Source organism: Patella vulgata, chromosome 6, assembly GCF_932274485.2.
Source record: "Patella vulgata chromosome 6, xgPatVulg1.2, whole genome shotgun sequence".
Lineage (NCBI taxonomy): Eukaryota > Metazoa > Mollusca > Gastropoda > Patellidae > Patella > Patella vulgata.
Window position 1 is genome coordinate 71,062,636 of NC_065884.2, and position 13,649 is coordinate 71,076,284.

The window sequence follows — 13,649 nt, forward strand, 5'->3', positions numbered from 1 at the left end:
AACGAAGTCGTCGCCTATTCGTTGTTTCGGTGGCGGCAATTTCATTCTCATCATCAATTTCAGATGGCGCTGATGAGACTGCTAGAGGATGACCAGCTTTTTGACGGGCAGCTAATCTACTGTGGTAACTGGTCACCTGTTTGGCTGATAACCAGCTTTCTTTCGGAAACAAAGATCTCAGTTTCTTAGAAACGTTGCTAGGAACCCCTTTCCTACCAGTGTCTACCCCACGCATGAATTCCTTCAATAAGAATTCCTTTATCTCATCAGAAAATCTCTTGATGGTTTTAGTTTGTTTCAGAGCCCAACCGGCTTTTACTTTTCTATTTGATATATGCTCGCCAGATAATCTTTGATATCTTTCCTACAGTCTTTTACCCGCTTGTGATCTTTCTCTGCAGGATACGCATCATAAATGCCACATTTTGACTCAAAATATTGAGAAAAATCGCATTTCTCCTCCATGGCAGCCATCTTGGATTTGAGGTTGGACACCAAGCTAAAATCAACCGTGTCTGTTTTGCTAGAGCGGGTGGCGGAACGTTCGAAATATTTTTCATCCGAAATGCCGTGATATATAGGGCATTTAGAGCACTTTATAAGTGTTGAGGCCTCCTAGAATCCTTTCATTGAATATCAGTTTATTGTCAGGAATCCAGAAATCGGCAATCTTCTCATCAAAGATTCGCTATGTTGTAGACTAGCGCCGTGGATTTTATTGTTGATATTGTTAGGACATATACTCGCCTCAAAATACATACCCCCGATTTCGACCACCCCCTGCTGCAGACGAGATATAGCCCCTCAACGATTGGGTACATTTCACTATGCGAAAAGTGGTATCCAGAAAACGCCCCCCCCCCCCAGCGGCTAAAGACTGTGATATTGGGTCGGTCTTTCATGTTGGGTTTTTAGGGGCCGACCCCCACTATCCATCCACAATCGGACATAATCACTAACCTGATGCTTTTAGTAGAATTTCATAGCTGAAATATGACAAATTTTCACCGAAAATTCGCCCAAAATGACTAAAAATCGACATAAGGCCATATCTAAGAGGGGGTTGAAATTTTGGATCCGAGGTTTTGGCGTTTTGGTAGTTGTGAGTGGGTGACTTGATCATATGAATATGAATGTGATCCGCTGACCCCCCACCTTATCACTTTTGCAGGGTTTTGCATGGTTTTCTCACGGATTGACTAACCTCTGTAAATAAATACAAAATACAAAAACCAATTCGAAAATAAACCACAAGTAAAGGAACCATCTCGGTGAATAAAGCTATTAATATGCCGTTAACCCGTGAAGCGAACCGAATGGTGTTTTATAATCAAACCAAACAGCATGTAATCAAAGAACGCTTGTATCCGCCATATGTAATATTGTCACGTGACATTGTTATGTTTTGTTTCGCTTGGGAAGCGTTTATTATACACAATGAACTCCAGTGTAGTAAGCCATAACTATGAACAATATCATGTCCCAAATAAATAATCTAATTTGTAGATCTGCAATTGGTCACATGATGGTCCGAACATTATTTGTATTGCTCTATTTGTTGACAGCAAATACCGCTAATAATTATCTTGGATAAAATACTTCGTTTAGTAAACGAGGCAATTTTACCCAGGCTCGTTCTGAACAAAATAGCTCGTTCCAAAAACAGGGCAATTTAAAAAAAACACGTTTTGGAACTCCAGACAAACGAGGTAATTTCTTTTACCTCGTTACAACGAGGCAAAAACGGGGCAAAAATTTTGACACGTTTTTGCCTCGTTTGGACAGAAATGCCGAACGAGGCATTCTGAGGTTTATAGTGTTATAGCCATAATTTTCAGTTTGTTATCTAATCTTTTATTAATATCATTTGCAATGAAGTTCACACTGTTTCAACATATCTAGTTATATTGACTTCTCACCCTGAAAGTCCTGAAATTTGATTTCTATTCAGAAACGATCCATGGGGAATTTGTTTAATTCATTTGTTAAATCTTTGTTTATTTTCAGGGTTTGAATTAGATTTAACAATACGGATCATGCTTCATGACTCCTGTGTGGGAGTATTATAAGAGAACTATCACGTGTTGCAGAATATCCTTGTTTGTTTTTTAGTCGTCTCCCAGCCATGTGTAGGTTCGTTATTATCAGCGAATTATAAGTTTCAGAGGACAAAGGATATTCTGAGCGGTTTATTTGAAGAGTCTAGCCCGAAGTTTGACATTTTTACAAACGCCTGAGCATCATGGTCTTTAGCTTTTGTCCCAAGCAGACAGTTTTTGCTGGCTTGGTGTTTTTCTTGTACAAAGCAGGGGAGTCGATGTTAGATGCTACCATTCGCCCATACATCATCCAAGCTGTTTGTCGTAACAGATATCGTGATAATGTGACGATTTGTTACGATGCGTCGATTCAGTCGCGAGCACAAGAAGAGGATATACAGAGCACAGCGTCCAACTATCTGATCTACTATAGAATTCTAGTTAACGTTCCTGCCATTATACTGGGTCTAGTGTGGGGAGCTTGGAGTGACCGTCATGGTCGGAAGCTACCAATGATGATCCCAAGTTTAGGTTCCGTGTTGACGGTTCTGTTATACGTAGGCAGTTTACAGTCCGTTGACTGGAATCTTGTGTTGATTTTGTGCGGCTCCGCAGTTCAAGGAATATTTGGTAAGAGTTCGGTTATAACCACGGCTGTGAATAGTTATGTCTCCGACATAACGGATAAAGACGACCGAACCGGATCACTAAGTCGTTTATTGGCTATGAACTATTTTGGTTTGTTCGTGGGTTCGCTGCTTTCGGGTGCACTTCAGGACTACACTGACCTTCAAACAACATTAACTGTAGTATGTTTCCTTCATGCATTCAGTGTGCTGACCACTATTGGTTTCATCAACAACGCAGATCCGACTACTTCCACAGAAAGGAGATACGGTAGTCTGTGTAGGGTGTGTACTCCCACGGAATTGCGTGAATCTCTTACGGTTCATCTTACAGTAAGTAAGGTCAACCCCACAAGAGTCTTTACAACATTAGTCTTCATAGCGCTGATGAACCAGACGTGTAAAGTCGGTGACCAGGACGTCACTGTGCTCTTCGTGAAGAAGCATCCTCTGAAGTGGCCGACGCCCTGGTATGGATATCTCCTCGCCCTGGACTACACTGTTATGGGAGCAACTCTCATGATCTTGACCCCAGTGTTATCAACCTACGGTAAAGTACCGGATACAGTTATTGTAATCATTGGTGTATGTTGTAAGGTCGTGCGTTCTCTATGGGCGGGCTTCTGCTACCAGTCGTGGATGGTATTTGCATCAGTCCTTATTGGAGCTGTAGGAGGAATGATCATATCAGCAGTGCGATCTTTAGTCAGTAAGAATGTGGATGATAGTGACATGGGGAAGGCCTTCGCTGTTTTGGCCTGTGCTGAAACGGCGTCAAAAGTGATCGGTTCCATTGTTTTCAACTATGTATACGGAGCTACCATTCATGTTTTTGCTTGTGCCGCCTACCTTATGGAGGCTATTATTTACATGTTTGTATTGGCGATCGCTGTATGTCTGCATAAAGATCTAAAATTATCCAGTGAGTACGATGTCCTGAAAGGTTATGGAATAATTTATAAAGACTAACATGGGCTTTGTCCCACATATGTGTACATGTCTGTTTCGTAATCTCTTGGTGCATAACAGCGAGCCTAATAAGGGAAAGGGCGGTTGGATGGCCAAATGGTTAGCGCGTGCTCGTTGTATCATAAGGCCTGTCATTGAGTCAGTTGGCGTGGTTTTGATTCCCCGGGTGTACGTGACAAGGAGTAGGGTCGCCTGTCCAACCTCTTGGGTTTTCTCCGGGTTCCCCAGTTTTCTCCCACTGCTAAAGACACCTACGCACAAGCGAATTATTGGATTTAAATTGAACCATAGATTGAGTCGAGTGGACGTTAAACCCCATCTCTCTCTCTCCCTCTCTCTCTCTCTCTCTCTCTCTCTCTAATTAGGTAAAGCATTGAATTATACGGATAGAACAGAAATCGAGATCCAATCGTTTGCGCTTTCGCGTGCACGTAAAAGTATCCTTTGTTTTGGGAATTGAATGAGGAGTTGGCGGAAATGCCACTGCCCTGGTAAAATTTCCCTCATAGCACACTTCATTGCATTTCGTTCCGTTTCGTAGCTTTACATTGGGTGGTATTTATAGGTTTAAGCACCTGGATGTCCAAGAACAATAAATAGGCTAAGTACACGAACATATGCTACTAACTCGCCATATAACAGCTTCCTCTGTAGGTGACTTCCAAAAAAATAATGGACCTGGAAAACAAAAATAATAAAGCATGGAAACTTCTTTTTGTGTTGTGTATACTATCCAGGTACATTTTCTATGTCTGTCTTGAAAGTCAGCATCTTGAGTTTTAATTTAGTTCTTAACGGTTAGGTGTCACAATAGATATAGACGAATAATTAAAAGGTGAATCTATACATATTTTAATAATGTCTTCTTTACTAGATGTGAGCTACGGGTAAGTGCATAACAACAAATATTCATATTTATTACATCAACAATTTATTAAATATTTTATAGTTAATTCTTTTACCAGTCTTCGATAACGATGTCTAGATATATCTGAAAAATATATTAAAAACATTCTACAAAAAATTGAAACTCTTTTACCAACTGCGATTACGTTGTCTAGATTTGTATTAAGCAACTAAATGTAATTTAGTTTTTAGTAAAAATTTAATGTCTTAAACTGCGATTACATTGTCTAGATTTGTATCAAACAATGAAATGTAGATACCAGTATCGCAGGTTCTATGCTGCTATCTTTCACAGCCGCCACACACTACAGCCCCCTGCCTTGGTCGAACTAAAGAATGGCAAACTATGTATACACGTATCGGAGAGAGGGAGAGGAATGGGGTTTATCGTCCACTCGACACAAACTAGGTCATTTCGGTACTAACATATGGTTTAATTTTATTTCAATAATTCGCTTGCGCGTAGGGGTCTTTAGCAGTGGGAGGAAATCGGAAGGACCCGGGGAAAACCCACGAGGTTGGACAGGCGACCCTACTCCTTGTCACGTACAACCGGGGATTCGAAACCACGCCAGTTGACTCAATGACAGGCTTTATGATACAGCGCGCACGTGCTAACCATCCGGCCATCCAACCCCCCTACACGTATCGGACATTTTGACAAACGATAATGAAATATGTTGTTGTTTATTAACGATTTAACGTCCAATACATGAAATATAATATAATGGCAGGTTGATTTAATTAAATAATTTACACTTAATGGGTTGAAAATTGGTAGAAACAAAATAAAATCGTCCGTGTATATCAAAAGTCACCTGATATACAATATCAGCGCGTGGACATTAATCCAATATCACACCAATTAAAAATAAATTGTTTTTCTTTGATGTGCTTCATCTACTTTATTAGCTTGTAACACGGGTGAGTACTTGTACAATAGAGACTTTTGGCAAGCGTATCGCGTATCCGTTTGGATTTTGTGTGTGACGTCATCAATGTGTGTGTATTTCTCATACGTAATACGGAGAACGGATACGACAGCACGTATCGAACAGATTCCATACGGCAAAGGTCCGTATAACATTGTCATCATTTTACCGTCCTTTTTGCTACTTTTAAACCCCGGAATGTTGTATCATAGCGTTTTTATCAATCAATGTGTATCCTAGAACACGAATGTGTATATTTGCTATGATTTTAACCATGATAAAGACTGAAATTTAATCATTTTTTTATGGGTTTTTATCGGAATTTTCATATTTTTCCTATGTGTGTGTCTGTCTGCATGCTGCTTGATCTACGCGATAAATTTAGGGAGGTGGACCTTGCAAATCTGTAGATGATTTTATTCTTCTATGGTAAAGGGGTATAAACTTTCTGAAATGGTACATTATTAGTGAAACCCAAAATTGCTGTCAGTTGAAGTCGAAGATGTGTAATAAGATTCGACATTGATTTTTTTTAATAGCTCAGCGACATCGGACGACTTTACTACCTTCGGGAAATTGTAGGCTAGGTACTTGACTAATACTGATGGTGATCTTGGTAGATATCTGCCGTTATGCTGTAATAGAACTACACTCAGCTCAGCCATGCATACGTATTTTGTCCCCCTACCATTTGCTATTTCCCTACTGGATTTTGTACCCCTTTTAATTACTATTTCGCCACTGGATTTGTTCTCCTACCATTTACTATTTTACCACTGGATTTTGTACCCCACCCATTTACTATTTCGCCACAGGATTTTGTACCCCTCCCATTTACTATTTCGCCACTAGATTTTGTACGCCTACCATTTACTATTTCGCCACTGGATTTGATTTTGTTCCCCTACCATTTACTAATTCGCCACTGGATTTTGTACCCCACCCATTTACTATTTCGCACTGGATTTTGTACCCCTCCCATTTACTATTTCTCCACTGGATGTTGTTCCCCTACTCTTTACTATTTCGCCACTGGATTTTATTTTGTTCCCCTACAATTACTATTTCGCCACTGGATTTGTACCCCTTTTAATTACTATTTCGCCACTGGATTTTGTTCCCCTACCATTTACTATTTCGCCACTGAATTTTGTACCCCACCCATTTACTATTTCGCCACTGGATTTTATTTTGTCCCCCTACCATTTGCTATTTCCCTACTGGATTTTGTACCCCTTTTAATTACTATTTCGCCACTGGATTTGTTCTCCTACCATTTACTATTTTACCACTGGATTTTGTACCCCACCCATTTACTATTTCGCCACAGGATTTTGTACCCCTCCCATTTACTATTTCGCCACTGGATTTTGTACCCCTACTATTTACTATTTCGCCCCTGGATTTTATTTTGTTTCCCTGCCATTTACTATTTCACCACTGGATTTTGTACCTCTTATAATTACTATTTTGCCACTGGATTTTGTTCCCCTACCATTTACTATTTCACCACTGGATTTTGCCCTCCCCCATTTACTATTTCGCCACTGGATTTTATTGTGTTCCCCTACCATTTACTATTTCGCCCACCGAATTCTGTGGCTTGAGCAAATAGCCGAGGCTTGTTTTCTTAACGGCAGGATGGATTGGCATTCTAAGATCAATTTCATTTCAGAATTGACTTTTGATAAATATAAATAATTCACGAAAACTGTTTTTCTCTGTAACCGGTAGAAGCACGTCTCGGATCATTTCCACGTCACCGTACACCAATAGATATATTGACTGTCTAATCGCTTAATATATTTCTCGTTTCCCGACAATTCACGAATTATTTCATCAATTATTCCAAGTTATTCATCCTATAAGATTTTTTTTTGTAAAAGGTAAAAGTCAGGTGGAGGATGGAGACATTTTACAATGATTTGGATAGTTCTAATATTCGTTTTCTTTTTATGGAATAATATTACCTCGTGATATTATATATCGCATCACTGGTTTTATTATGAATAAATAAATAAATTGAAAACACATTTATTTTTAAAGGTTGTTCCTATAGAACCATGTCCTATTGCTTCGGTCTCTATACATGTGACAAGGACAGTTGTCTAGTCATTCGGGTGGGACGAAAAACCGAGGTGGCGTGTACACATTGGCGTGCACGTAAAAGTTCCCTTGACAGTTGGGATTCGATATAAGAGTAGGCCATAGCACACTGTATGGCGTATGCTCAGTTCGGAGCAGAAAAGTAGGACATTAAACCATTAGTTAGTGTATCATAAGGCCTGTCATTTAGTCAACTGGCGTGGTTTCGAATCCCCGGTTGTACGTGACAAGGAGTAAAGTCGCCTGTCCAGCCTACTGGGTTTTGTTCGGATTCTCCACTTTCCTCCAACTGCTAAAGACCCCTACGCTCAAGGGAATTATTAAAATAAAACTGAACCATATGCTAGACCCGATATGACCTCCCGATATGATATGACCTCTTTTATTGTAATTTTCGTATTATTTCTCTTGTTTTAATTTGCTAATTCTTTAACTTGTTGTAATTTGCCAATTCTTTATCTTGCTCTAATTTGCTTATTCTTTATCTTGTTGTAATTTGCTTATTCTTTCTCTTGTTGTAATTTCCTTATTCTTGTTGTAATTTTCTTATCATTTCTCTTGTTGTAATTTTCTTATTCTTTATCTTGTTGTAACACTATAAACCTCAGAATGCCTCGTTCGGCATTTTTGTCCAAATGTGGCAAAAACGTGTTAAAATTTTTGCCACAATTTTGCCAGGTTCTAACGTGGTAAAAACAAAATGACACGTTTTTCCGAAGTTCCAAAACGTATTTTTGTTTTAAAATTGCCATGTTTTTGGAACGAGGTATTTTGTCCAGAACGAAGCTGTTCACAAGGATGGATACATGATTTTTCAAAAGGGGTGGGGTGGGGTTCAGCCATACCAAATATGCTGTTCCTGTTTTTATATAGTAAACGACGGGTTTAAGATGAAAACGTATCACGTATATTGAGTTAGTTGCTCGGCCCAAAGGTATAAGATTTTAATTAAGCAGATTTATTCTCCAAAATAGTCCAGATCGACCCTTTAAATAAGAATCCAGACGTAGGCCGGTCACCTAAAGGATAAACATGTTATTATCATTTTTAATAAAGTTGTTCCATCGCCCCGCTTTGCATGTCATTATATAAACATAAATTGTGTCTATTTCATGTTTCGATGGAATTCAATTGGCCGTTTAGATACTGCTTTTGCAATTTTTATACATACAACTGTTGTCAATTACATAACATTTCATGAGATATATTAAATATAATATCATTTATTATATAAAAACATGAACAGTATATTTGTAATGATCAAGCTTCAAAGACCTAAAATACAATTAAGTTAGCTCCGCTTTGAACTTGGCGGTTTTTCATTTCTTTACATCTCTTTGTTGGTAACTTGACTGTTTTTCATTTCTCACATCTCTTTGTTGGAAATATTGTGTGAACATATGAAACTGCAACAAAGAATGTAACAAACCCTTTTTATGCAACGAATGTCATTTCTAGTCAACTTTGCTTTGTGTTATTTTCTCTACATAATCGCTTCAAAGTGTCACCAAATAATATTATGCTGTCCTCGATACGCTCGACGAGATTTTGGTTTGGCTGATCCCCACCCCCAAGCCCCAACCCTTTTGAAAAATCATGTATCCAACCTTGAGAACAGCCTCGTTCTCGACAAAATACCTCTTGCCAAAAACATAGCAATTTAAAAAAAAAAAATACATTTTGGAACTCCAGACAAACGTGGCATTTTGTTTTTACCATGTTACAACGTGGCAAAAATTTTAACACGTTTTTGCCACGTTTGGACAAAAATGCCGAACGAGGCATTCTGAGGTTTATAGTGTAATTTGCTTATTCCTTATCTTGTTCTAATTTGCTAATTCTTTATCTTGTTATAATTTGCTTATACTTGAAATAAAATTCCCAAAATGACCTAGTTTGTGTCAGGTGGACGTTAAACCCCCCCCCCCCTCTCTCTCCCTCTCTGGTCGGATTCCTCTCATGACTGAGTTGTGTGTAGGGCCATAGAAAGAATATTCAATTCCTAAGTGTAACATGTTATAACGATTACCGCAGTCAAGATGTGAGAATATATTCATATATCATCAACGGTGCTGGGTGTAATTACGTCACATTACAGCTACACGTTGATCATAGTTATTATCATGTCAACCTTGAAACTGCCTGAACTCCAGTATATACTCTTCAAAAAAAGTAGGGGACATTCAGAAAACAATACAAAACTGCGGAAATGCACTGCTGTTTTTATTAGAGGTAACCAGTGTATGTTAATAACCGACCAATTGCCTACACATGAACATATCTCACTCGCAAAGAGATACACTGTCAAAAGTGAAAATGGGCGTTTTTGATTTTTGTCTTAATAATGAGTAATTGCTCCACCAATCCTCAGACATTCAGCAATTCGTCGTAGCATGTTCATAATCAACCGTCCAATCACGATTTGGGGCAATCTGACCCACTCCACTTTTGTCTTAATAATGAGTAATTGCTCCACCAATCCTCAGACATTCAGCAATTCGTCGTGGCATGCTCCTAATCATCCGTCCAATCAGTGCAGTGCCACGGCCAATTCTTGCAGTGTTGTCGGTTGACGTTGACGTCGACGAACACGTCTCCCGATCAAATAAAACGTCACACTAAAGCACACATACGCTAAACAGTAACATGTGCAGTAAGAAACGATAGGAATGCAGACATGGATTGGATAAACCAGTAAGCGGCAGTTTTCATCAACCCTTCCTTGAAGTGTCAAATTTGACAATGTACCCCTACCACGTGTATGGCGCTATTGCGTGTCGCACATGCTACTCAGTGGTTCTGTTGGGGAGATAACTTCTTCATCTGTGAACATACTCTCAAAGCATGTCAAGTATCTATGACTATTTATCATATCACAGCCTGCATAGGTATCTGCATTTCAATATCCCCTACTTTTTTTAAAGAGTATATAAACAGTTCGTAAAATTAACTGCCAAACGTTCTACGCACGAATGCGCTACCTTACTAGGTATCGAGTCGTTTGTGGCAGTTAATTTTATTATCCATTAAAAACAATATTTATTAAATATAGACAATTCTACGCACGAATGCGCTACCCAACGACGTAACGAGTCGTTTGGCAGTTAATTTTGTTATCTTTAAAATGATATCACATATAAAATGTATAAAAAAGGAATGTTAAAAGTATACCTTGTTGTCAACGCTAAATACGTTATTCTGTTATATGTATATTAATTAAAGAAAATCTGCCCGGAGAATATTTTTTATTTGGCTGTTGGTTCTATTACTTATATAGTACAAAACATTCAATTATAATTTATGACTTTCTATGTTTGTCTGGTTGAGAACCATCTCCAAACAAGTGCGATATCTCAACTCTACTGAACGAGATTCGCACCCTATCAGCAGCGTTGAGACTACATTGAGTAGACAATCCCCATAACATGGCCCGTAGATTTTATTGCATTGACATTGGTTTCTTTGGTATACTGCCGCAATAATTTGTCAGCTACTTCGTCAACAAGGAATTTTGTAGTTACTATTGTAAGGGATAAATCGATACGCCTCTCTTTGTGAATTAGCATCCTTCTTTCTGCGACACTTCTCAGTTTGTCAACACTGTGAGTTGCGGCCTGAAATAAAATAAAAATCTTTACTTTCACTAATCTGCAAAAACACTTACAGCTCTGTCGGTTTCTTTGATGATAAAGCAAAACCTTGATTAGCCAATCAACAATCTTAATCCCGTTGATTAATTGTCAAGTCAGGTGGAATGTATATACGAGTAGAGCATTACACACTTGTAATAAACATGTGCAATTTCGTTAATGGATAAACATCTTCCATTAAGTAAATATGCAATAACTTAAAGACTCAATACCACTCTTGTTGTAACTGAATAATATGTCCCAATCTTTATTCTGGTCAACAAATTGTACTATTTTAGAATATTTCAATTAATTGATGATACAAATCTCATCTTAACACACCTTATTTAAAAATTTTGAAAAATTCAACATAATATACTATTCAAAAAAAGTAGGGGATATTTGATGTTTAAGTGTTATTAAAGTCACCTAATGAAACTGACGAAGAAACAAATGACAAAATGAAATGAGGTTCACATTCGTCGATTTATTCCAAATGATCGTTAGACTAAGTAAGGCACAGACTGACCATTATAAGGGTAAAATGATACCCGGGGTCAAACAGCAAAGTTACCACAGCATCACAACCAAGTCAGTAACGGGTAAATCCTCCTCTGTTTGCCAAACAAGCATTGATCCGACGTGGCATACTCCTAATGAGACGTCTAAGGTCATTTTGGTCCAGATTGTCCCATTCCTGTTGCAACGCAGCAGCAAGTTCTTGGACATTGGCAGGACGTTGTTGACGTTGACGTAACCTCTGTCCAAGCATGTCCCAGACATGCTCGATGGGGGAGAGGTCGGGACTCAGTGCTGGCCAAGGTAATGTGGTGATGTTCTGTTGTTGGAGGTAACCTGTAACGATCCTGGCCCTGTGACATCTTGCGTTGTCATCCTGGAAGATGAAACGGCGGCCATGACGTCGTGCGAACGGTACAACATGGACTGCCAAGATGTTGTCCCGGTAGTACTGGCCTGTAACACGCCCTGCAACAACATGTAAAGCCGTTCTTCCAGCAACAGTGATGCCTCCCCACACCATAACAGAACCACCCCCAAATCGATCATGTCTGATGACGTTAACGTCTTGGAAGCGCTCGTTTCGACGACGCCACACCCTCCTACGTCTGTCCAAAAAATCAACAGTGAACCTTGACTCATCTGAAAACATCACATTGCTCCAGCGTCGATTATCCCAGTGTTGACGATCCCTACACCAACGACGTCTTGCCTGAATGTGATGATCTCTCAAACAAGGGATCACGCGAGGACGTCGGGCGCGAAGGTGACCCCTATGCAGTCGATTCCGAATCGTTTGGCCACTCACTCTCACACCAGTGTCTGTTTGAAGACGAGCGCTGATCTGATTTGCTGTGATGACACGATTTCTCAAGGCCAAGGTACGGATAAATCGATCCTGGGCTTGAGTTGTCGCCCTTGGTCGACCTGAGCGTGGTCTGTCCTGTACAGATTGTGTATCACGGTATCTGGACCATAGCCTGCTTATGACAGACTGAGAAACATTCATCGTCCGCGCCACAACCGCCTGTGTTGTGCCGATCTGTAGCATGCCGAGGGCACGTAACCTTTCATTTTGGGTAAGCCGACGCATATCAAAATTTGTTTTCTGGTCACTAAAACAATTAAACTGATGTTTCCACCCTGGAATTCAATGCCACAATGACTGTAACATTCAAAGTCAGAGTCGTGCAAATCTTGGGTTGGACCCCCATGATGATCCCAAGCATCACCTGCATTCCATGCGGTAGCTATTGGTGCGTTTGGGCGTCACATGTAACTGGAAATGTTTCTTCTGTTAGGTTCTATAGTGACATTTTAGTATTATGCCCCCAAAATCAAATATCCCCTAATTTATTTGAATAGTATAGTTTGAAACTTCCAACGTAAACCTTTTCAAATGAAACTTCGATTTTTAAAAATATTTTCGAACACTCTGGACAAGTAAAATAGGATGTAATGGATAATTTACAAAACAGGTAGGACACTTAAACATCTAGTACTTAGATAGAGATATTATTTTCTGGAGCTTTCAAGCCAGCAAGAGTGTTATTGTCCCTTTAATACAAAGGTAGCGCCCAAGCTGTATTTAGTAAGAATAGGCAATAGTGCCGCTGCTCGGACAAAATTTCCCTCATGGCACACTGTAAGGCGTATACCCGTCTTCATTACCCCAGCATAGGAGCAGAACAGTAGGACGTTAAACCCCATTTCATTTGTATTTAGTAATTAAGCCAACTTTTACAAAATGACAATATTAAAGATACATTATGGGAGATTCAATAACGAGTTAGCAGTTCGCATTATAATAGTTAAAAACTAAATAATGTAAAGGCAATTTGTTGAAAATTTTATTCAAATTGATCTACTATGAACCGAGAATTAAGCGATTGAAATTTCCGCCTAGCCTCGATCATCATTACT

General features: G+C 39.2%; 1 protein-coding gene across 1 annotated transcript; it reads left to right on the plus strand.

Moving 5' to 3' along the window:
• Positions 1-2,014: 2,014 nt before the first annotated feature.
• Positions 2,015-3,634, plus strand: LOC126824544 (solute carrier family 46 member 3-like). Its single transcript, XM_050553777.1, has one exon. It carries the CDS (start codon positions 2,243-2,245, stop codon positions 3,632-3,634), a length of 1,392 nt encoding a protein of 463 aa, XP_050409734.1. The 5' UTR covers positions 2,015-2,242.
• The last annotated feature ends 10,015 nt before the right edge of the window (positions 3,635-13,649 follow it).